The 26,340-nt window shown below is 40.2% G+C and overlaps 1 protein-coding gene across 4 annotated transcripts in view; it reads left to right on the top strand.

The window, feature by feature from the left end:
- Positions 1-26,116, top strand: part of LOC122556163 (neprilysin-like) — a 174,924-nt gene extending 148,808 nt beyond the window's left edge. For all 4 annotated transcript variants that reach the window (XM_043702673.1, XM_043702676.1, XM_043702674.1 and 1 more), the window contains exons 17-23: positions 3,558-3,616; positions 8,740-8,859; positions 8,952-9,085; positions 11,421-11,486; positions 15,814-15,909; positions 21,673-21,749; positions 25,670-26,116. In XM_043702673.1, coding sequence (XP_043558608.1) covers positions 3,558-3,616; positions 8,740-8,859; positions 8,952-9,085; positions 11,421-11,486; positions 15,814-15,909; positions 21,673-21,749; positions 25,670-25,769 — 652 coding nt within the window. In that variant the 3' untranslated portion in view covers positions 25,770-26,116. The remainder of the gene's footprint in view (positions 1-3,557; positions 3,617-8,739; positions 8,860-8,951; positions 9,086-11,420; positions 11,487-15,813; positions 15,910-21,672; positions 21,750-25,669) is intronic.
- Positions 26,117-26,340: the final 224 nt, after the last annotated feature.

The following is a 26,340-nucleotide window of genomic DNA, read 5'->3' as shown; positions in this document are numbered from 1 at the left end:
AACAACAACAAACTGCCATTCCTAGATGTCACAGTAGAGCGAACAACAATGGGGAACTTCAAACCAGTGTCTACAAGAAAACAGCACGTACGGACCAAATATTGAACTACAGAAGCAATCATCCCAACACCCACAAACGAAGCTGCATCAGAACATTATTTTAATGAGCCAACACACACTGCAGCACAGAGGAACTATGCAGAGCAGAGGAAAATCACCTATACCATGTATTCAAAAAGAATGGGTACTCAATGAACATAGTCCGTCGATTTCTCAACAACAAACCCAAACAAGCAGCCAAAGCACATCCAGAAACCCTAGCCACTCTCCCCTACATCAAAGACATCTCAGAAATGACTGCCAGACTACTCAGACCCCTTGGCATCATGGTAGCCCACAAACCCGCCAATACACTAAAACAGCAGCTAATGAACTTTAAAGACCTTATACAGACAACGAGCAAAACTAATGTCATTTACAAAATGCTGCGCAAGGACTGTAACAAATACTACATTGGACAAACAGGCAGAAAACTAGCCACCAGGATACATGAACACCAACTAGCCACAAAAGGACATGACCCTCTCTCACTAGTATCCTTACATACGGATGAGGAAGGACACCACTTCGACTGGGACAACACATCCATCCTAGGGCAAGCCAAACAAAGACACACACGAGAATTCCTAGAAGCATGCCATTCCAACCAGAACTCTATCAACAAACACATCGAGTTAGACCCCATCTACGACCCCCTGAGAAAAGGAACAGGAAGTGACTTCACCATAAGAAATAACATCACCACAGGAAATGACATCACCAACCCAAAGAAACCCAAACATATAAATGGAAAGCAGGAATTCTCAGCATTGCATCCCTGAGGCCCACTAAAGATGTTACTTAGTAGGGTAACGAAACATCTGGAAATGAACCTTGCAGCTCAGTGAGCAAACCTACATCCAAATCCTCAACCTTAGCTACAAACCTTCTCAAAACCCGATAGACAGAAACTATTTCTGATAGTAGTTGAGTCTAGAACTAGGGGGACAGCCAAAAATTAAGTCTGCCTTTGATAAAAATGAAATCAAGAAATATGCAAATACCATATAAGTTTGGAATTCCCTTAAACAGAGAACAATTGATGCTTGATTGAAAATAAACTTTAAATATAAAATGCATTTTTTTTGCCAAAAGTTTAATTCAGAAATGTGGGACAAAGGCACATATATGAAGTTAGTTCACAGCCCAGTCATAAGCTCATTGAATAGCAAATGGTCTTGAAGTGGTGGTTGGCAATTCATGTTCCAGTATTCCCATGTTTCTTCTCTCTATATTTTTAGGATTTAATGGTTACTTTGCAGTAATTGCACTAGATTACACATCTGTGTGTATCTCTCTTTTTTATCTCTCAAAGCAGTGTGCTATTTTCTTCAATTAAATTTGTTTATCTTTTTGCACCTTTCTCTCTCTCCTTCATTTCTTCAAGTTACGAGGTTTGGGGTCAAGTATTTTTCCACTTCTCCATTTTCTCTCATTTGTTCATGTGATTCAGGGTGCTCCTGGCTCGGCCAGCATTTATAGCCAATCTTTAATTGTTCTGGAAAAGACGGTCATGCAGTTTTGAATCATTACTGTCCTTGGGATGTAGGTATCCCATAATGTTATTAGGAATTGTATTTTTAAATTATACTAGTTCATTGATAAAAGTCTGTACTGTCTTGTATGTATTAAATCAAGAGATGATTCTGTTGACTAGAATACCATGGTGAACAGCAACATTGGTGTGAAATTTCAATCATTCATTTCTATCCATTTAAATGAGGCTGATTAATTTTCATCCAACTGCCTTGGTGGACAATTCACTGGATCAGGCAGAAGCCCAGTTTGATGCCCCACCCACTATCTTCAAGGAAGAGTAAAGTTGGTGGCATAAAACCAACACAGTACTTACTCCCATGAAGTATGTGGACACTGGGTTAGGATAAAATTGACTCCTCTTGTTCAGAAGGCCCACAGTTTTGTGACAGAGCTTCCTGAGGGAACTTGTTTGCTACCATGACACCCAAGTGGTGGGTGGAGTCAACCCACAGAAAGAAATAAAATTATTTACTTCAACAACCTGGTCGTATTTATTTGTGGGATTTTGACATCGCTGGCCAGATTAGCATTTACTTCCTATCCCTAAGTAATCTTGAAAAGCTAGTAGTGAACCATCTTGAGCTACTGCATCCTGTGTGGTTTAAGTGCAAGCACAGTACTATTCAGGAGGAAGTTCCAGGATATTGACCAGCAGCAGTAAAGGAATGATGATACAGTTTTCACTCAGGATGGTAAAAGAGTCAGGGTAGTGGCATTATCTGCTCTCTTTGTTCCTCCAGGTTGTAGAGGTTAGAGGGTTTTTGCAAATATTTTTGGAGTTGCTGCAGAGCATCTACATGGTACATATTGTTGCCATTTTGCAGTATTATTTGAAGGAATAAATTATTAACATAATAGATGAGGTGCCTCATAAGACTACTGTTTTACTGGATAAAGTCAACTTCTTGGCTATTCCAGGAACTTCACTGATCAAAGCCATTGGTGAATATTCCATCAAATTCATGCTTCTTTGTAGATGATAGGCAGGCTTTGCTGAATTAGCATTTGAGTAACCTTACTGCTGCTCTTGTAGCCATAGTATTTTTGTGGCTAGGAGAAAGTGATACTGCAGATGCTGAAGATCAGAGTTGAGAGTGTGGTGCTGGAAAAGCACAGCAGGTCAGGCAGCATTTCTCTTCATCAGGAATGCCCAAAATATCAATTCTCCTGCTCACCGGATGCTGCCTGACCTGTTGTGCTTTTCCATAACCACAATCTCGCCTATTTTAATGGCTAGTCTAGTTCAGTTTCTGCTCAATAGCAACTCCCAAAATGGGGGTTGTTGATGTTAGGGGAAAATTGGAGATGATAATGTCGTTAAACATCAAATGATGATGGTTAGTTTCTCTATTGCTTGAGATAGATATTGCCTGAGATTTGTGTAGCACAAACGTTGTTTGCCACTTGTCAGCCCAAACTTAGATATTGTCCAACTCTTGCTGCATTTGAACATGCACTGCTTCAGTGTCTCAGGAGTTGCGAATGGTGCTGAACATTTTGCAATCATCAACAAACATCTCCACTTCTGACATTATGGTGGAGGAAAGTTCATTTTGAAGTAGCTAAAGAACGTTGGGCCTACGACATGACCCTGAGGAACTCCTGCAGAGATGTCCTAGACCTGAGGTGATTGACATTCACAACCATCTTTCTATGGGCCAGGTATTACTCCAACTAGTGGAACGTTTTCCCCTGATTCCCATGGACATCACTTTTACAGACGTTTTCACTGCACACTTTAGCAACTCTGCCTCTGAGTTTTTGGAAAAGTGAGGGAGGGAGAAGAAGGTCTATTAAGTCCTTTTTAATGAAACTAGACCCCTGTTCTAATTGCCTGGAGGCAATGCATAAGGTTAAAGTCACAACAGAGGGATGGAATATGTGGAGAATAATAATTTTATGTTTGAATGGCTTTCTAGGTGGATTTCTGGAGCTGCAGTAGTAAATGCCTTCTATTCATCCAGCAGAAACCAAATCGGTAACAACTCTTCATTAAAAATCTAATAATTCCTTACTTGCATCATTAAAATGAAATGTTTTGCATGTTACTTGTGTTATCCAGCCTGCTGACTCTTTTTTTTACAAATACAGTTTAAACTTAAACTAATGTCAGCTGTTGATTATAATAATGCTTGTTGAAAATGATGGTTCATTGTGTTTTTATTTATTAGATACTATAGCCCTTGCTGCTACCCTTGAAGAAATGGGTTATCTGCATTTTGCAAACAATTAATAAGCTATCTGTAATTCAGGCCATTTCACCCTACTGTTCTGTGCTGGTATTTAGGTTTCACATGCGCCACTTCTCAAACCTCTTCATCTAAACTCATTGGGTGTATTCTTCTGTTCCTTTCCCACTTAAAGCTCCTTCTTCTGTGCATCTTTATTATTTGCTTCAACTACTCCCTGTGGTTGTGAGTCCCACAATCTCACCAGTTTTTGAGTAAAGACATTTCTCTCTTGAATTCTATTTTGGACTTATTAATAGTTGTCTTGTATTTATAGCCCCTGGGTCTGCACTCAATCACAAATATCTACTATGCGTTTGCCCTATTAAATTCTTTCATGATCTTAGGGGTAGCTATTGGTCACATTTCAGCTCACCCTTTCCTGAAGCAAAGGGACTAAGCTTTTGTGTTCCAAGGGTTTTATTCCCATTGTTTCAATTCCTGTAGAGAGCCATAACTTTGAAAAAGTAAAATGAATTCTCCATGACCAGCTGTAAGAATTCCACAAAAATTATGTGTTAAGATTTTTGCCAACATGAGAAAGTGAAGATGGTGGTATTACAGTGACAGTGACACTAAGGTAGTAACCCAGAGGGAGAGTTTGGGGATATGGGCTTAAGTCCTACCATGCAGATATTCAAATGCAAATTCAACAAGAATCTGGAATTTGAAATCAATATAATAACAACCATGTAACCATTGTCAATGTCCTTTATAGCAGAAATCTGCTGGCCTGCTTATGTGGTTGACTGTTAACCACCTTTTCAAATGGCCCTAGCAAGCCACTCAGTTGAAGGATAAATACGGGTGGGCAATAAATGCAGGCCCAGCCAATGAAGCCCACGCAAGTGACATCTTAGTCCATTATCCTCACAAGTACATTTTATCAATCAGAAAGTCAGCTCTCCTTGACATCCTATTTACACAAAGTAGTCTGTTTCTCTGCCTAGCACAGGCTCCCTCTCTAAGTCCCTGACACTGAGACTCCACGTCTAGAAAGACTAACTGCACTTGTTTTTGGGCCAGTGTATGAAAACTGCACTTGATTCTTCATAGATTTCAGCTGACCCTCTTGCCCCTCAATAATCATAAGATTTCCAACTTTTATTTTCACAGGTACAATTTGAAGTTAAACTGTTGCTGGATATTGATTATAACAGTGCTTGTTGGAAATTTTGATTCATCGTGTCTTTATTTGTTAGAACATATGGGCCTGGCTGCTACCTTTGTATTGTCAAACCAATTGGGTATCTGCATTTTGTAAACAGTTAATACAGTATCTACAATGCAGGCCATTTGGCCCAACTGTTCCATGCCTATGTTTAAGTTTCATAGGCGAGGAAATCTCATGGGCCAGTCTCCAGGCAAAGTTTTCTTTTTCAACCATCCTCTATTGCAGGCCATTCTGTTTTACCTTAAGTTAAAGGAGATAGTTTAAAGTATAGCCACATTTTTAAATCTCACATTCATCAAAAAAATTAAGAAGTTAAAAGTACACATTGTTGTAGGGCAACCAAGGCCTTTCATCAACACACAATCATTCACATATCAAATTTCACATGTTTTCACAATATTGAAGATGTTCCCAATCTACAAACAAAAATATTTAAGCAGATAATCTGATGCTGGTCGAGCACTAAATATTATCCATGGAAGAATTGATCTGCTCTTCTTTAAATCATGCTGTGGGATCTGTTATTGACAGGGCAGATATTTGATCAGCTCTTCTATTCCTGTCTACTTCATTTTGCCTTTATCTAGCTTCCACTTAGATGGATTATTCACTACAAATACTCCTTCAGCAAATTTCTATTATAGAGTCATACAGCATGAAAGCAGACCCTTCAGTCCATGCTGACCAGAATCCCAAACTAAACTAGTACCACTTGCCTGCTCTTGGCCCATCTCCTTCTAAACATTTCTTTCTCATGTACTTAACCAAATGTCTTTTAAATATTGTAACTGTACCCTCATCCCTCATGTCTTCTGGAAGTACATTCCATACACATATGACTCTGTGTAAAAAAAAAGCTGCTCCTGTCTTTTTTTTAAATCTTTTTCCGCTCACCTTAAAAAAAATGCCCCCAGTCCTGAAATCCTCAACCTGAGGGAAAAGAGACCTGCTGTTCACCTTATCTATACCCCTCATTATTTTAAAACCTCTATAATGTCACCTCTCAATCGCCTATGTTCCAGTGAAAAATGTCTCAGCCTATCCAGCCTCTCCTTATAACTCAAACCTTCTATTCTGGGCAACATCCTGGTAAATCTGTTCTGAAGCCTTTCTAGCTTAATAATATCCTTCAAACAATAGGATGACCAGAACTACATACAGTACTCTAGAAGAGGTCTCACCAATGAGACCTCTTCTAGAACCTCAACAACACATCCTAACTCCGATACTCAAATGAGCAATGAAGGTAAGCGTACTAACTTCTTAGCCACCTGTCTACATGTCATGTAAACCTAACCACCCTTGAGGGTAAGGAGATTTTTCCAAATCTCTCTTTGGATTTAATTATATTCTTTGTACTGGACTGCACCACAAGTGGAAACAGCTTCTCTATGTCTATAGTATTAAAACAGTTTCATAATCTTAGCAACTTTTCTCAGGTCATCCTCGATCTTTTTCATTGAAGGGTAAGAATTCAGCTTCAGCCTCTTCTCAGTTTTTCACTCTCAGTGTCAAGACCTGTCCAGCTGGCATTAGCTCATTAAGCTCAGACCAAACATAAAACCTTTTTAATGTGCCTGGCCCAGTGTCAGATGGGACTAATTAAACAATGAAAGAATGCAGTTAGTATATTTGACATGACAGCATGCAGAGTTCCATGGAAGGAAAAGGGGTCAGCTTGATGTAAATGTTTTGTGAAAGGCTCTTGTGAAGCATCTAATGAAGTAGACATTTCAATATACCCAATATAAATTGATTTTAGTATCATGGAGTTTCGCTGTAACAACCATGTTATTCCAAGCTGAAATAGCGCAAACCAAAGTTGTCCCAATGACAAATAAATGGCTATTATTGACACTTTTAACTCTTAAATAATTTCTTTGTCATGCTGAGGAGTTGGAAAGAAAGCTACATCACACCTAAATCCAATGCTGTTTGTACCAATAACTTAACTAACTTTAATTCCTGTGTACGACCACCGTTATATTGTCTCAGCTATATTACCTCCCAGTCCACCAAAGACTCCGATTTAAATTCCCTATTCACGTGTTCACTCTCTCCACATCCTCACTATTTCTGTATTGTTCTCCAGCTCTTCAAACTTCCAACATTGCTGTTCCCTCACAACACTGGTCTCTTGCACATCCCTAATTTTCACCACTACCATTGACTGCCTAGCCTTCAGCCAACAAATCCCTAAAATCCTGGAATTCGATCCCTTATCCTCTTCAGCTCTCTCTTTCTCCTCTTTAAAGCCTCTCTTAAATTTACTACTATGACTTTTTAGGACATTATACTTGTGAAATATTCTTCTTTGGTTTGGTAACAGATTTTGGCTAAATCTGCCTATTCGTTTAGCTATTCAGCTCCAGTGACTCTCAAAGGGTGCCATCAATTCACAAAAGGGTGAAAATCTCATCCTGAGCCAAGTAACAGTTCAAGAGGCTGGAGCTTTCAGACAGGCCTTGATCCAGAGCAGTTACCTCTGCCCTAGTTTCTGATTTGGCTCAATGGTTAACACTCTCCGGTTCAGAAACTCCTTCATTGGATTTATTAATGATGATCTTTGCATTTGTGATACCTAGTTTTGGACTTGCCACGTGTTTTGACATTTTCTTATGTTTACTTGAATTTAACCCTTAAATAGACATGAACTTTTTTATCGAATCATCCCTCGACATTTCACTGTAATATTCACGGCTAAATAGAGTTGCATAAGGTTTGCATAAAGATTTGTAGCTTGAGTGCTGGTTGCCATAATTGTGAGCTTATTCACCAAGGTGGGAGGTCAATTTGCAGACGTTTTGTCCCCTGTCGAGGTGACATCTTCAGTGCTTTGGAGACTCCTGTGAAATGCTGCTGTACTGTATCTTCTGGATTTTATTTGGTTCCTGTTGCTTCCAGTTGCCAGTTCCAGTTGTTCATTGTAGTGGCCATATATTGGGTCCAAAACTATTAGCCATATGCACAGATGACAAGGACAACATACTCAACTTGGACAACACAACAATCATAGGTCAAGCCAAACAGAGGACAGCCAAAGAATTTCTAGAAGCGTGGCACTCATCCACAGACTCCATCAACAAACACACGGACTTAGACCCAATATACTGGCCACTACAATGAACAACCGAAAGTGGCAACAGGAAATACCAGGAACGTAACCAAATAAATTCCAGAAGATGCAGTACAGCAGCACTTTACAGGAGGCTCCAAAGCACTGAAGATGTTACCTGGACAGGGGACGAAATGTCTGCAAACAACTTTCCAGAACTATGGCAGATTTGCACAAATTAACAAGTGGTTATTGGTGGTGGTGTTAACTCAGTGGATAGCACTGTCACCTTGGATTTGAAAGATTTTGGGAAGCCAAACACTGCAGACTCAAGCACATGGATTGCCATTTCAGTGCAGTGCTGAGGGGGTGCAGTACGTTTTGGAGGTGCCACTTTTGAATGAGATGTTGCACCAAAGTCCGAAACTCCTCTTCAAGTGGATGGCAAATCCCCTAAAGCACTACTTGAAGTACAGGAACTGTTGGCAAGGGGAGGGTGAGGGGTAACTTGTGAAGGCCCTGGTCCAGGAGAGCGGATAGTATGAGCTGGCATTTTAAAGATTACAAAGAAACAAGGTAAGGACAAGAATGTTATAATGATCATTTCTCTTTCCGGTTATTAACTCTAGTTTATTTTATGACAGTTTTCCCAGCTGGTATTCTTCAACCACCTTTCTTTGAAAAAGGACAGCCGAGTGCATTGAACTTTGGTGCTATTGGCATGGTCATCGGCCATGAAATCACTCACGGATTCGATGACAATGGTAAGACTAACCAGTTAGTTCTAAACTTCAGAGATTGTGAGTTTTGGCACTGAGCTGGAATTCTAACAAACTAATTTGTATACCTGATGCAGGTCGTAACTTTGACAAAGAAGGAAACCTCATGGACTGGTGGACTAAACAATCAGCCAAGAATTTCAAAGCCCTCTCACAATGCATGATTTACGAATATGGGAACTTTTCATGGGATCTGGCAGGTGGACAACACGTATGTCAACAAATTAGAAACCAAATTCTTGTTTACATAGATTTAAACTGCATTTTAAAAAAAACTTTAGACTCAACCAGGCCTTACCAGCATTTATCCTCCACTTGAAGCTTCTCCCATCTTTCACCATTTAACTCTGTCAATATAATATTCCACTCTGTTCTGATTTGTATGACACCAGGTTATAGTCCAACTGGTTTATTTGGAAGCACTAGCTTTCAGAGCCCTGTTCCTTCGTCACCTGATGAAGAAGCAGTGCTCCGAAAGCTAGTGCTTCCAAATAAACCAGTTGGACTATAAACTGATGTTGTGTGATTTTTAACTTTGTACACCCCAGTCCAACACCGGCACCTCCAAATCCTAATTTGTATGCTTTTGCTTAAATGCAATGAAACCAATAATTAATTTGCTCTGTTGTCTTCTTCACCTGTAATAGTAAGGTCCATTTTCTCAACACTCTCTTTTAATGTAGATTCTTCTGATTTTTTTGGCTATCTTATTTTGATGGGCTCGAGCTGTTCTCCTCCCACAAGTTAAAAACTTCTCTGTGTGTTGACTCTTATCAGAACTTCCAAAATTATGAAAACCATACTCCTGTAAACCAATGTTAGTGATCCCCCCCAGAGTCTCTGTGATGAACTGTACGTCGCACTGGAACAGGATGTCAATGGTACTATGCCTCCAGTAAATGCTCATCATCCATTTTCTCATCCTGCTCTCCATTTCGCTCACCATCCCACTCAGTTGGCGCCGTGACCATCTCACTCTAGGCCCATCATTGGCTCCCTCTCATGTGTGGCTCTGCTCTCTTGATCATGGGGAGCAATAAACAGCATGAGAGAGCAGAGCAGTGAGCAGGAGGTGAGTTATGAAGACAAGGTCCAAAGTGAGATGGCCAAGGAGACCGCAAGTGGGTGAAGAACTAAATGTGAATGACACAGCCAGTTATTGGCTGTGATGTGGTAAGCAAATCTGATATTCTGGCAATCAATCTTCTCTACAAAAAAACTGTTAGACTAGCAGAGTGAGATCACACAGCTTTTAAAACTCTGCACATCAAAGAAACAGTAGAAAAAGACATTTTATTGGTGCCACTCGTTAAAATATCTTAATGTTGCTTAATATTTATTGATCCTATTCTTTGATGCAGGCAGCTCTTGCAGCATCTGCAGTAGTAGCTTCTTATGCATCATGACTTCAATTGTGGTAAGGGCAGTCATCATAGCAAAAATCTTAGCCTTTTTATAGTATAATAAGCAGAAATTTACTTAGTCGATCAAGTCTAGATTGACCAAGGTCAATAGAAATTCAGGAATTGCTGGATAAATGCAACAGTCTGGCACCAGCTGTGAAGTGAAAACTCCTGAAGAGTTTTTTTTTAAAAAATGTGTTTCGGATCTCCAACATCCACAAGTCTTAGCTTTATTTTAAGGTTCAATACAAATTTTGTAGTTCTCAGTTCATTTGGATTAATAACTGACAATTCTGACCAAACAAAGAAGGTGAATGAGGCAAGTGAGTACTGATAGCAGAGACTCCTAAGGAACAGCTTGTTCCAAATAAAGGTGTCAGCAAAATGATAGGTCAGGTGCTTACAGTAATAAAACAGAGTTGCATGGACTTCAGGTTTTATTCCTCTGCTGAGTTGGGCTAAGCTGTAGGCTGTTGGAAAACAAACATGGTACCACTTGCTGAATTCTATGCGATCACTTTTTCCTGAAAACTAGATATTTGTGCACATTGGCTAAGAGACCAGATTTCTCCTTCTCACTCCCCCCAACAAACCTCCAGTTCATCTCCCGTCACTCATTGTCTAACACTCACATATATGGCATCTTTAATTAGGTTCTACAGGGCAGTTAGCTACATTATGTATTTTACCAAAAGGTGTAAACATCAAAGAGATGGAAATGGTGAATAAGATACATAGAAATTGCAAACGCAAACAGGCCATTCGGTGCAACTATCTTCCATGAACAAATATTCCAATCACACTTACCCATCTCCTTCTTAACTGTAACCCTTGCCTTTTATTCACCTCTCCAGCTTAATCCCAAATGTTAACATAAAGCAAGAACTTCCTTCAGAGCTCTGACTTCATCAAATATATAGTTGAATTGGGGAAGCTGTGTGCAAATTCCTGGCCTACATTTTCTGCCTGGACTACAAATTCAGGAAATAGCATCATAATGGGCGAATTCCACCTCCCTAACAAGCATTATTTGGTGTGAGATCTGTAGTGGGATGAAAATCACAAAAAACAAAGTAAACAGTCTTGGAAGACACTGCATTTGCTCATTTAATCCATGTTATATTTTTGTTTTTCAAATCGCAGCTCAGTGGCATTAATACACTAGGAGAGAACATTGCAGATAATGGAGGCATCAGACAAGCCTACAAGGTGAGTCAACTTATTATCCATGGGTAACAGCAAAAACTTACATTTACAGTGTGTCACTGAAAAAACCCCTGTGTGATCAAAGCTTTCCATCATACCCTCCTCAGGACAATTCACAAGAATATCAACCCAAGGGGAAGATCAACACATATGGCAGCATGGTGGCTCAGTGGTTAGCACTGCTGCCTCACAGTGCCAGGGACCTGGGTTCAATTCCAGCCTCAGGCGACTGTCTGTATGGAGTTTGCACATTCTTCCCATGACAGCATGGGTTTCCTCCGGGTGCTCCGGTTTCCTCCCACAGTCCAAAGATATGCAGATTAGGTGACTTGACAATGCTAAGTTGCCCATAGTGTTCAGAGATGTGTTAGTTATAAGTGAATGTCGGGTAGGGGAATGGTTTGGGTCGGATACTCTTCGGAGAGGCGGTGTGCACTTGTTGGGCTGAAGGGCCTGTTTCCACACCGTAGGGATTCTATGGATATACTGAATGAGAGGAGAATGCTAATTGGTTGGCAGGGGGTGTCTGATTGGTAGAGATGTTTGCATGGAGAATAAACTAATTAAAGATGATCAAGCAGTAATAGCTAGGCCTTGCTTAAGTTTTAAATAAGCCATTAACTGTTAAGGACATTGCCCTGAGAAATTAAAAAGCACTCTCTATGGCAATGCCTCTACTTATCAGAGTCCACCTGACAACCAATCAGCACTGTTCTCTCATACAGTATATATATATTTGTTATTCCCCTTGAAATAGTATTCTTGCAAATTGTCCTGATGCATACAGGATGAAAAGCTTCAAAAATATGTCTTTTTCAACAAAATTCAGGTTCAGGACTAACAGGCAGTGTCCTTAACATAGTAAAACCTCCTGTGGTACTTCACAATTGATTCCAAGCATATAAGGAGAAACCAGGAGATGTGATCGATAGCGATGTCAAAGGTAGATTTTAAAGAATGTATTTAAAGGTGACAAGATAGGTGAGGATATTCCTACTGAATTTGAATATGAAACTTTGGGTTGTAAATATATTTCCCTTCAACTGATTCTCTTCAGTGTTAACATTGTTAAACATGTAATATACTTCACATAATGTGGAAACTGGAACAATTGTCAGGTTTGTGCATTAGTATTACTTTGCAGTCACATGACTGGTTGTAAAAGTGCCAGGTACTGTCCAGTGTTTCAGTCAGCTGGTGAAAGTGCTATTCAGTTTGGCTATTTGTGATATGATAGAGACTGAGCAGCAGTACTCTGGAGAAGAAATGTGGATCCATTTGTCTCATGAAGCTCCAGAGAGGTATTGGGTGGCCCACATACTTTTGGGTTTGTTTAGGCTTCTAAGGCCAATTAATGGTTTCTTAAGGGCCTTAACCAGCCCCTGCTGGATTTTTTACCCAAGCCTGGGCAAAGCCCACATCTTTCCACTTCCTTATCAGAAGTCCAGCAGCTGCTGTTGACAAGCAAGTATTGGGCAGGTACACCTACTTTATGGGTGCTTTCTCTCCTGCATCCAACAAAGATATTCCCCATTCACCCACCACAACCATCATCCCCAAGATCATTATCTAACATACTCCTCCCTTAATGAAATCGTGGCCTCTTGAACCTGTCCTCACCCTAATTGCCCCACTTGTTGAGACCCTTGGTGAGCATGCCTATAATCCTAGCTATGACCACTGCTTCTGACTGGCGCTGCAGAGTCAATGAAGGTGCTGGTCATCTGGTTTGAGGGAGATTTCACAGAATCATAAAATCCCTACAGTGTGGAAACAGGCCATTTGGCCCATCAAGTGCACATCAGCCCATCAAAGAGCATTCCACCCAGACCTCACTCCCACCACCCCCCCCCCCCCCCCCCCACCCCCCACAAACCATGGCAGTAACCTTGCATTTCCCATGGCTAATCCACTGGCCTACAACCTCTGGACATTATGGATAATTTAGCCGGGCCAATCCACCTAAGCTGTGCATCTTTGGACAGCGGAAGGAAACCGGGGCACCCGGAGAAAACCCATGCAGATACAGGGAGAATGTGCAAACTCTACACAGTCACCTGAGGCTGGAAGCAAACCCAGGTTTCTGGTGCTATGAGGTAGCAATGTTAATGACCATGCTGCCCTCAGGAGAAAGGTTGGAAAGCTCACCATTAAAGCTGTTCCAGCTTCAATTTTCTGCAAGATTATGAGAGCAGCGGGGGTCAATCATTTTGCTGGAGGGAAAAGACAAGGGATTATGATATTGTGTAAAATATAACCCTCTCCTTGAGGCAATGAAATAGTAATTTAACTTGTGTTCTTCATAAAGCACTTACTGGACTAAATATTACTGGATAATAATAAGATGTTAATGACGCAAGCTGTTATTAGTGTATGAATCAGCCAGCAAGTGATATGGTGTGTACTGCAAAACTCTGCAATTTGCTGATTGATGCTGCTGCACTTTTGCTTTGCACCAATGACCTCCTGACCTTTGCCCCTCTGGTATCTTCAAGAATTGGTTGGATTAGAATTTTAAATGCCCATTGAACTCTCTGCAGAAATGTAAAACTTACCAGTAATCATGTAAGTAACATTGTGGAAACGTGATTATTGTTAATGATTGTGAAAGTTGACAGAGCCTCTCCTGATCACTGGCCTTGCCGGTTTCTTGACCCATGATTGTCCCACTGCCATCGTGTCAACTTCCTTTCCTGTAAATATCAAAGCATGTAACTTGGCAGGAAGTACAAGTCAGGAAGTTGTAGGCCCACAGCTCCTCACCTTTCTCCCATTAAACTGAATGAATAACAATTTGAATCAGCTTAATATTACCTCGGAATGGTTAAAGAGTTTCCATTGCATGGTAAACAAGAAGAAGTGTTGGTAACAGCTGAAAGAGAAGAAGATAAGTTAATGTTCTCAGTGCTTTATCAGAGGGATGTGCCTGAGGCTTTGACTCAGGTGGTAAGAAAGGTGGTAAGGAAAAGCCAGGCAACTGTAGACTGGTAAGCCTAACATCGGTGGTGGACAGGTGTTGGAGGGAATTCTGAGGGACAGGATTTACATGTATTCGGAAAGGCTAGGACTGTTTAGGGATTGTCAGCATGGCTTTGTGTGTGGGAAAATCATGTCTCATGAATATAATTGAGTTTTTTGAAGAAGTAACAAAGAGGATTGATGAGGTTAGAGTGGTGGACGTGATCTATATGGACTTCAGTTCGACAAGGTTCCTCATATTAAACTGGTTAGCACTGAATCCACTGCTTTTCATCATTTACATAGTTGATTTCAATGTGAACAAAGAATGTATATTTAATAAGTTTGAGATGACACCAAAATTTGAGGTGCAGTGGACAGTGAAGGAAGTTACCTCAGAGTGCAACAGGATCTTGATCAGATGGGCTAATGTGCTGAGGAGTGGCAGAAAGAGTTTAATTTAAATAAATGCCAGGTGCTGCATTTTGGAAAGACAAATCAGGGCAGGTCTTAAACACTTAATGGGAAGGTCCCAGGGAGTGTTGCTGAACAAAGAGATCTTGGAGTGTGGGTTCATAGTTCCTTGAAAGTGGAGTCACACGTAGATAGGATAGTGAAGAAGGTATTTAGTATGCTTTCCTTTATTGTCAGAGCATTGAGTATACAAGTTGGGAGGTCATGTTGCGGCTGTACAGGACATTGGTTAGGCAACTTTTGGAATATTATGGGCAATTCTGACCTCCCTGCTACCGGAAGGATGCAGTGAAACTTGAAAGCGATCAGAATAGATTTACAAGGATGTTGCCAGGGTTGGAGGATTTGAGCTATAGAGAGAGGCTGAATAGGCTGGGGCTGTTTTCCCTGGACCGTTGAAGGCTGAGGGGTGACCTTATAGAGGTTTATAAAATCATGAGGGGCATGGATAGGGTAAATTGACAAAGTCTTTTCCCTGGGATGGGGGAGTCCAAAACTAGAGGGCGAGAGAGTGAGGTTTAGGGTGAGAGGGGAAAAATTTAGAAGGTACCTAAGGGGCAACGTTTTCACACAGAGGGCGGTGCATATAAGGAATGAGCTGCTAGAAGAAGTGGATGAGGCTGGTAAATAACAACATTTAAAAGACATCTGGATAGGTATATGAATAGGAAAGATTTAGAGGGATATGGGCCAAGTGCTGGCAAATGGGATTTGTTTAATTTAGGATATCTGGTTGGCATGGACGAGTTGGGCCGAAGGGTCTGTTTCTGTGCTGTACATCTCTATGACTCTATGATTTATTTGTCTCATGATCCATCCTGCCTTCTTTTCAAATATATACAGCATTTCTGAGAAATCCAGTCGTTTATAATCTGCAACATTGGTTGTATATTTACAGGCTTACCAATTACATGTGAAGAAAAGTGGGAAGGATAGCCTGCTCCCTGGGATCGACCTGAATGACAATCAGCTATTCTTCCTGAACTTCGCACAGGTCAGGCCAGCTACTTTCATGTCAGCTCTGATGAAGAGTCATCTAGACTCGAAATGTTCACTTTCTTGCTCTCCATGGATGCTGCCTGACCCGCTTTGAATCGCCAGATTCTGCAGTAATTTTCTCCTCCAGCTATTTTATGCTTTCTTTTGCTTTCAACCTGTCTCAGTAGAATTGAACAGCAATTAGGCCAACTTGCAGTATTTGTGCCAGGATACCAGTTGTTAAGCCATGTTTTTTCCCCCATTTTATCCATCCGCCCACATTCTCCTGAAGGCTGTTATCAAGCTCCTCATAGTTCAATCAATTTCCAAATCTCATACTGTTTTCAGACTTTGAAATTATGCTGTTTACTGAACCCAGTAAAGGGCTTTTGCCTGAAACGTCGATTTTACTGCACCACTCTAATCTAGACTCTGAACCCAGTTCAAGACTATTGATGTGTTTTGGAGTGAGCAGTGCTCCTAATTTCCACTCTGGGAAGCATTATCCCACTCATGTATTCAACCTGAAAAGGAAGGGATCTTACTTGTTGATTTCTACCCCTTGGTCAATTTTATGTCCATGATACTCCCTTTAATTCCATGAGGTCATATTGGACAGTATAAAATGGAGATTGTTACTCTTTCCGGTAAGAACTGGGCTGAGGGAATGGTACCTCTGTGAACTCAGGCAAGCCCTCTTTTATATTAGACCGATGTGTGATTGGAGCTTGACACAGCCCTCCCCAGGCTCTCCTCCAGTGAAGTGGATGTTGGTGTTGAATTGGCATGGCACCACCTCTCAGGTTGGACACTGGAAATTATGCAGGGACTTTATTTTATTGGAGAGTAAATGCCTAAGGAAGTCAATAGTCCACTCCTTTCTCAATTGCCCACAAGAAGGGTTTGCAGTTTACAGAGTAAATGTTTTACATTCTTGGCAACCACAGGAGATCACTGAAGATTGCAAAGTGGATGACTGATAAGTGGTCAAAAAGGGCCCTTTTATCAGTTTCAGCCTCATAATCTACCTAAAAGTGAGGCCCAATTTCCTTTCTCAGACATCAACTAGGATGTATAAAAAATGAACTCCATAATCAAGCCTTCATAGCTTGAGTAGAGGCCATCTCATTGCTAACTTGATGTTTTTGACACATGTTTTATGTGCATTTTATGTATTCCAATTTCTTCTCTGAGATTTAATTCCTTTAAAGTGCTTTTGGATTTTACTAGTTAAATTAATTTGGCAAGCGAGTTATGAGGGAGTTATGAAGTGGCATGGTGCATGTAGGTTAAGTACATTATTCAGGGGTAAATATAGGATAATAGGGTCGGGGAATTAGTCTGGTTGGATTACTCTTCAGAGGATCGATGTTGACTTGTTCGGCTGTAGGGCCTGTTTCTATGATATCAAGTATCTCCCTCTGAACATTTTCGGGATTTGTTCTGTCTGGCTAAGCACCTCACATCATTGATGTGTGGCAGGAATAATTAAATTCCATTGTGTGTTGAGGGGGCACCTTTGGAATCAGCTTCAGCTGTGAAGCTCCCACAACCGTTTGGTTTTGAACAAGATAACAGAGCAATAAGATCACAAATGTGGTGACTGAGAGAATGAAAATAGTTATTTATTTTATTAATTTTGGGGAAATTTAGTTTGTTGTGTAGCATTTTAAACCAAGTCAACAGTCAAAGGTCACACAACCTTTGTTTTATATCAATGAGAAAATAGTCTCTACTGGAAAGCCAGTAGACTTCTTCAACAATAGTGTTTTAAGCAGTTTATTTATTATTCTATAATAACAGTGCCACCTGCAACATATTATTTAAAAACAGACTGAAATTTGGAGCTACACAGCAATGACACAGGATAGGCACCATTAAGTAGTCTAATTAAGGAGGGGAGGGGGTTATTGTCACAAACAAATAACCCAGACAACATTCACGTACCCTATCACAGAAGGAACTGAAATCCTAATGGAATCTTTTATGTGGAAAACAGTGTGAGAAAGTGCGAGGTTTGGCACTTTGATTGGAAGAATAGAGGCATAGGCTTTTTTTTAAATGAGGAAAGACCTCAGAAGTCTGAAGCACAAAGGGACTGAGAAATCCTAGTTCAGGATTCTATTAAGGTTAACATGCAGGCTGTTTTGTCAGTTAAGGAAGGCAAATGCAATGCAATTCAAGAGGCTAGAAAATAACAGCAGGCATTGTTCCTGAGGATGTATAAAGCTCTGCTTAGACTGCATTTGAAATATTGTGAGCAGCTTTGGGGCTCCCTGTCTAAGGAAGGATGCCTTGGAGCAGATCTAGAGGCGGTTTACAGGAATGATCCTGAGAATGAAGAGCTTGTCATGTGAGGAGTGTTTGAGGACTCTGGGTCTGTACTCAATGGGGTTTAGAAGGATGAGGAGGGATTTCATTGCAACTTATAGAATACTCAGAGAGCTGGGTAGAGTGGACACGGAGGAGATGTTTCCCCTAGAAAGAGACACTAGGCCCCAATGCTACAACCTCAGTGAAAGGACGAACATTTAGAGATGAACTGAAAAGGAATTTCTTCAGTAAGTGGGTTATTAATCTGTGGAACTCATTGCTGCAGAGGGCTGCGGAGGCCAAGTCATTGAGAGCATTTAAGACACATATAGATATGTTCTTGATTCGTAAGGGGATCAAAGATTAAAGAGAGAAGGCAGGCGAAGAGTGGATCAAATGGTGGAGCAGACTTATGGGCTGAATGGCCTAATTCTACTCCTATATATTATAACGATCAGCTTAGGAGCCAGGGATTCCCCTGATGTACTAATCTAAGGTATAATTTGTCTGGTTAGAATGCAAAACATAACACTGTATCTCAGTATATTTGACAATAATAAATCTAATCAAATCAAATCAAATCACTTCGATGAAATGTGTGATCTGTAATTGTAGAAATAATGTCCTCACGGAATTTCTGTTCAGAACAGAATTGCAGGATCAAGATGGGTGCTAAGGAATAATAATCCAGCTGGCTTTCCTTCGGAGATGTGTTTTTGATAATGTTTACTGGAACCAGCCATATGCCTCCCATATCTGTATTGAGGTTGATGGCTTTTTTGCCCTTTGTAGTGTTAGCATCCAAGAATAATTTTTCCATTATTGCGGTCCAGCTCAAAAGCCCCAGTTTAAGTGTCAATGATATTCCCAAAAATTACTGCCCATTCCCAATTTCTCCAAAAAGTCGAAGGGTAGGCTTTCTTGCTTCACAGTAGTGAAGGTACTGTTACATAGGGAGTTACAAACTTTTGGCCTGATAACTTTGAAGGGATATATCCAATATACCCAATTTGTTAAGAAACAATATTCAAAACATGTGTACATACGATTTAAGAATCCATTTTGTAATTAACACAAGCACTGGGAGAGCTAGTCCAGGATTCTCTCAAGGTTAACTTGCAGGTTGATTCTGTGATTAAGAAATCAAATGTAATGTTATCATTTATCTCAAGAGGGTTAGAATATAAAAGCAGCAATGTGCTTCAGAGACTTTATAAAGCTCTAGTTAGGCCCCATTTAGAATATTGTGTCCAATTTTGGGCTCCACACCTCAGGAAGGACATACTGGTACTGGAGCATGTCCAGTGGAGATTCACACGGATGATCCCTGAAATGGTAGGCCTAACATACGATGAACAGCTGAGGACCCTGGGATAGTATTCATTAGAGTTTAAAAGGTTGAGGGGAGATCTATAGAAACTTACAAGATGGCTTATAAAGGGTAGATGCTGGGAAGTTGTTTCTGTTAGGCAGGGAGTCTAAGACCCAGGGTACAGCCTTAAAATTAGAGGGGGTTAATTTAGAATGGAAATGAGGAGACATTTCTTCATCCAGAGAGTGGTGGGCCTGTGAAATTCTTTGCCATGGAGCACATTGGAGGTCAGGACGTTAAATGTCTTCAAGGCAGAGATTGATAACTTCTTGGTCTCGCAAGGAGTTAAGGGTTATGGGGAGAGTGTGGGTAAGTGGAGTTGAAATGCCCATCAGCCAAGATGAAATGGCGGAGTGGACTGGATGGGCCGAATGGTCTTACTTCCACTCCTATATCTTATGGCCTTATGGTCTTATTTAAGTCCTCCATTATAATTCATGTCAGGATTTAAAGCATCTTCATTGTACTCTGAAATGTCAATATAAAAAATAGAATTGATTTTATTCATTGCTGTCAGAGCTTGCATTTTTCATGAAGCTGCAGAACTAATTTCCAGTCACTATTCATTAGCTTTCAAGAGATTTCTGACATGCAATTAAGGATTAAATAGTTCTTTATTTTCATAATAAAAATACCATAATGGAGCCACGTCTCACTGTGCAGGACATCATCAAGGTTAAAAGGAATAAACAAGAACCAAAGTGTGAGATGAAGAGACTTTCTGTACAAAGTTGTATTCTGGAATGGACTAATTGGAGAGCTGTTCCAAAGAACTAGTACAAACTAATGGGCTGAATAGCCTCCAAATTTGAGGAGAAGATAAAAAAAAGGTACTATGGTTAAATCACAAAAAAGAAATCATTGACAATTGGTATTTATATAGCACATGTAACATGCTAAAACATCCTCAAGTGCATTACAAGGGCGGACTGGGGAAGACGGTGGCAGGTGGCAAAACACTGAATAGTCTGAAGACAGGGGTTCAAATCCCACCACATCCATTGCTGAGTTTAAATTTAGTTAATAAAGGTCTGGCATTGAATGCTAGCCTCAGTAATAGGGGCCATGAATTGTTGTTAAAACCCATTTGATTCACTAATGTCCTTTAAGGTAGGAAATTTGTCATTCATGTCTTGTCTGGCGTACACCAACATGTCCCTGTGTTATTTTGTTCAGTGTGGCACCTTTGCCTAATTTACCTTAAAAAAATTGGAGGAAAAGATAATCTCAGGCTGTGACAGATGAGGTTGTTTCAACCAAGTACCTATTTAAGATACATGACTGGATGATGTAATAAAGTCATCCCTGTACCTTGCTGTTGGTAGAACGCTTTGTATCAGGATTAGGTGATTCAGTTCTCAAACCTACTCCATCGTTCAGTAAGTGTGTTTTAACCTGCCTGAGCTCCATTTTCCTTCATTTTTCTGACTAACATTGTTGATCTCAAATTTAAAATAATTAATTACGTTAGCCTCAGCTGCTTTTTTGTGGTATGATTCCACACATCTACCATCCTTTTCAGAACTTATCTCCTGTTTGAACTGGGTCTGATTTTGAACAGTAATATCATTGATCAATATCATTATGTAGTTGTCCTCTGTTGAGGCAATAGCACCAAGTAGTGACCCTTTCCATATCCCTTCAAAGGTCCCTCTTGAGGAACTGTGGAGGAATCTGTTTGCACAGCAGTTTGGCAAGCTTTGGAAGGCACAGACTGAAAGGATGGTGGAAAGGTTTCGATTAGCAGAATTAAACAAACATTTCATGTCAAAGCTTGTGTGAAGATGGTGAAAACCAGGAGAGTCTATGGAGCTAATTGAACAGCTTTTTTTCAAATAGCTAAGAGAAAAACAGTTTCCCTTTGATCCATATGATTCTTTTTTTTTCAAAAGCTAGTATGTGATGAGAATATACCCAAAAAGAGGACTCTTGTGTTGCTGTGGTAATGGTAGTATCACTCCCTCTGGACCAGAGGTCTGGGTTCAATTCCAACCTGCTCTATAGGTGTGTCACAATAGTTTGGTTCTGATGCCATAACTTGAGCAGCTTAAAATGTGCTTACACTGTAATGACTGTAACTTATTGCCTTATCAGGTGTGGTGTGGAATATACAGACCAGAATATGCTGTCAACTCCATTAAGACTGATGTGCATAGCCCAGGCAAATTCAGGTGAGGGTTTTTACTCTTTAGCATGAAATCTGATTTGTAAGTTTTCCTAATTTTATCAAAGAAACCCATAAAATAATCCTACGTAGTAAAGACTGACCTACCTTCCAACCTCCATTACCATGATTTCATATTAAACACTGCTTTCCAACCCTATTTCACATTAAGAACATTCAACATTCATCTTTTTTTTACAGACTTTCATTAGCTCTCAGTATATCGACATCTCAATTTTATAATTCTCATCCTTTCAATCCCTCAATGACTATACTCCTTTTGATCTCTATGAATTTCTCCAGCACTACAACCTGCTGATATCTCTGAGGCCTCTTGTGCATCTTCAGTTATCTTGACCTGCTAATGGAAAATGTGACATTAGCTCTCTCAACTCTATGTCTCCAATTCCCTTACTAAATTTCTCTGTCTCACTAATGTTTATCTGTTTTTTGAAAATATCCACTGTTTGTCTATGAGCCAGTATTACATGACAGATGCAAGCCAATTCAGAAGTATAGGAACACACATGAGTAGACTATACAACCATGCTACAAGTTGAAGTAATACCGAGAGCAAAGGCGGTATTTTGAGCTAAATCAGCTGTAGGACATTGCTGTAGAAACTCCTCAGAGTAGTGTCTTCAGCCTATTCACCTTCAGCTGCTCCACCAACCTTCCCTCCATCTTGAGACCAGACACTGAGATGGGCACTGATGATTACACACTGTTCAACACCATTCACAACATCTCAGGTACTGAAATAGCCCATGTCTATACGCTGCAAGATCTGGACAGCATTCAGGCTTGCACTAGAAAATGGAAGGTCACATTCTTCCCCACACAAGTACTAGGCAATGACTATTTCCAACAAGGCAAAAATCTAACCATCTCCCCATGATATTTGATGACATTGCCATCACTGAATCCCCAACATCCTGGGGTTGCCTCTGACTGGAAACTTAACTGAAGGAACTATATAACTACTGCAGCTACAGTGTCAGGTCAGCGGTTGGGAATTCCATGGCAATTAGTTCACCTCCTGACTCCCCAAAGTCTTTCCACAAGGCAAACATCAGGAGTATGGTGGATTATGAGGGTTTTAAAGAGTATAGTTTAAGTTGTGTAGTAGTGGCTTAGTAATCATCAATCATAGAACATAGAACAGCATAGCATAGGAACAGACCTTTTGGCCTGCCATGTCTGTGCCAACAATGATGTCATTCTAAACACATACATCTGCACGTGATCAATTTCCCCTATTCTCTGCTTGTTCATGTGACTGTGTAAATGTTCCTTCAATATTGCTAAGTTATCTGCTTCATATCTGCAGCATATTCTGGGCATGTATCACTCTCTGGTAAAATAATTGCTTCATACATTTGCTTTAAACTTTCCCCCTGTCACCTTAAATTTATGCCCCTTAATATTTGAAATTTCCAAACTGGGAAAAAGATTCCAACTACCCATTACATTCATACCTCTCATAATTTTATCTAGAGTCATAGAGATGTACAGCACGGAAACAGACCCTTCGGTCCAACTCGTCCATGCTGACCAGATATCACAACCCAGCCTAGTCCCACCTGCCAGCACCTCACCAGGCCCATATTTCCACAGGTTGCTCTTCAGCCTCCAATACTCTAGCAAAAATAATCTAAGTTTGTCCAACCTCTCATGATAGTTAAAATACTCCAATCCAGGCAACATCTTGGTAAACCACTTTTGCACCCACTCCAAACCCTTGACATCCTTCCTATAGTGTGGCAACAAGAACTACACACATTACTCAGAATATGGCCTAATTAAAGTTTTATACACCTGCAACATAACTTGCCAACTTTTATACTCTAAGCAATGGCCCAACCAATGAAAATAAGCATGGCATATGCCTCTTTTCCATCTTTCCACTTGTGTTGCCACTTTCAGGGAGCTATGGACTTGCACCCCAAGATTCCTCTTTTTATATTCACGCTCCTAAGGATCTTGCCATTTACTTGCCATCAGTGTGAATACTAATGTGAAGTACTCATTAGGATCTCATCCACTTCCTGTGTGGATAATCCTTTTCCTAGCTACAATCAATTCCATCTTTTGATCACCTTTTTCCTAGCTACCATCGATTCTATATTTTCTCTGTCATGTGTTAAAGTTAAGTGAATTTATTGCAAATGACATCATTTTCTGTTGGTTGATGAAACCTCGAATGAATTTGCATTTGACCTGAACAGTGGCCAATCGGGCAAATAGTTATCTTTTGTGGTAATTGCAGATGTGTGATAGTCTGTGAAGCAGTGGGCATAATTATCTCCACAGTAACTTTGTGACACACCACCACCCAAAAGTTTCCCACATCATCCTGACTTTGAAATAAATTGCAGTTTCTTCACTATCACTGGGTTAAAATCCTGGAACTTGCTACAGAACAGCACTATAGGTATATTACCACATCAGGACTACAATGTTTCAAAAAGACTGCTTACCACCACTTTTGAAGAGACATTAGGGTTAGGCAACCAATGCTGGAACACTTACATCCTCTGACAGAGTAATTTAAAAATTCCAAATCATTGTTGATCTATATCTTAACTCCATCTGCCTGCCTTTGTCCAGGAATTCTTAACATCCTTACTGAGCAAAAAAAATCTAAGTTTCAGTTTTGAAATTGTCAATGAGCCCCAAAATCAGTTTGTGCAGAGTATTTTGATGTGTTCTACTTTCATATGAAGAGTACTTCCTGATAGTCTAGCTCTATTATAAAAGGTTATTTTCCCTGAACCCTACTTGTTCTGGAGTCACCCACCAGGTGAAATATTTAGTCCTTTCCACAATATAAAACCATTCAATCATCTTAAACAACTCAGTTAGATCACTCCTACAGCTTCTGGATTCAAATGAATATAAATCTAAACCTGCCCTCATTTTTTAATTTATCCCCATCACTGTTTTGGGGAGAGGATCACATGGCATCGCCAGAAGCTCAAAGTTCAACATCACTCCAGAACTTGATTGCCAAGGACGTTGTACTCATAACACAGTCAATTAACTGGTAAATCTTTCCAACATGAACCAATAGCAGGTAGGAGGACTAGGAGAGATTCCTGTTCAGCCATAGCATGGGAAGAAATTGGAACTTTAACCATCTCTGTTCTATAGCTCGATACTGCAGCATGCATCGAAATGTGGACTCCTGTGGGATGTGGGAGCTTTTGACTCTGTTGGCTAGACAACTGATATGGATCAAATTGGTGGTAACAGCACATGATTCTACTCTTGCTCTGGCTAGGCTGGATCTGGAACCTAGGTTAGAGTTGTTCTGGAAAAGCACAGCAGGTTAGGCAGCATCTGAGGATCAGGAAAGTCGATGTTTCGGGCAAAAGCCCTTCATCAGGAATGAGGCTGAGAACTTTGGAAGTGGAGCGATATCTCTCCACCTCCGAAGTTCCCAGCCTCATTCCTGATGAAGGGTTTTTGCCCGAAACATTGATTTTCCTGCTCCTCCAATACTGCCTGACCTGCTGTGCTTTTCCAGCACCACTCTAACCTCGACTCTAATTTCCAGCATCTGCAGTACCCACTTCTGCCTGGATCTGGAACCTGTCTCATTGACCCTTGGGAGAGATTACAGTGCTGTGGTTCAGACCAGTTTCTCGGTTGAGGTTTGTTCGAAAAAGACCATTCTAGTGAATTTTGACTGCACTAATTCCAAAGCAATACTCAGATGCTCAGAACTGAAGTTCTCCAGATAGGCTCCTACCAGAGCTTTGTACAGCTCTTTCCTTTCCAGCTACCTTCAGAAAAAGGCAAATGTTCTCTTTTTAAATTAATTCTGGTACCTACTAGATTTATCTGATATAATCCCAGTGTCTGTATAGCCAACATTTATGGACTGTAAATTGAATCTTGATTTTTATTTTTCTTATATTACAGGGTTTTAGGATCTCTCCAGAATTTTGAACAATTCAGTAATGCTTTTCACTGTACAAAGAATGATTACATGAATCCTGAACAGAAATGCCGCGTTTGGTAGCCAAACTGTTCCTGCTGTACTTAATATTGTCTAGAATGTCTTCTTCCAGGATTTGTAAGTGGATGATATGCTGAGCTGGAATGAATTAATTTGTATTCTGTAAAAAGGATAAATTAATGCCCTTTTGTTTTTGCTGATATCTCATATCAATCAAATTACTCTAAAACTGTTAATGCCCAACAAATCATTTGCCAAATGAAATGAATTGATAAGTATTGTGACTGCATCATAAGCCTTGGTTATCATATGGTTTCAGTTGTATGCAGTCCCAATTGGAAATGAAGAGACATGCATTCAAAAGCAAAATGCTGCAGTTGCTGGAAATCTGAAATAAAAACAAAAAAATGCTGGAAATACTCAGCAGGTCAGGGCACCATTTGTGGAAAGAGAAAGATGGTTAACTTTTCAGGTTGATGACCTTTCATCAGAATATTGCTTGTGTTTGTAAGCTGTGTGCACTTAAAATAGCTACCACCGACTTAAATAAGGTCATATGAAGGTAAAGGGAATGTGGTGATATGATCAGTGTTATAACTGCTTGGAGATTGTAAACAACAGGTAACAGAACCAC

This window comes from Chiloscyllium plagiosum, chromosome 13, assembly GCF_004010195.1.
Source record: "Chiloscyllium plagiosum isolate BGI_BamShark_2017 chromosome 13, ASM401019v2, whole genome shotgun sequence".
Classification (NCBI taxonomy): domain Eukaryota; kingdom Metazoa; phylum Chordata; class Chondrichthyes; order Orectolobiformes; family Hemiscylliidae; genus Chiloscyllium; species Chiloscyllium plagiosum.
Note: the sequence above shows the minus strand (reverse complement) of the source record. Positions and strands in the feature narration are given on the sequence as shown.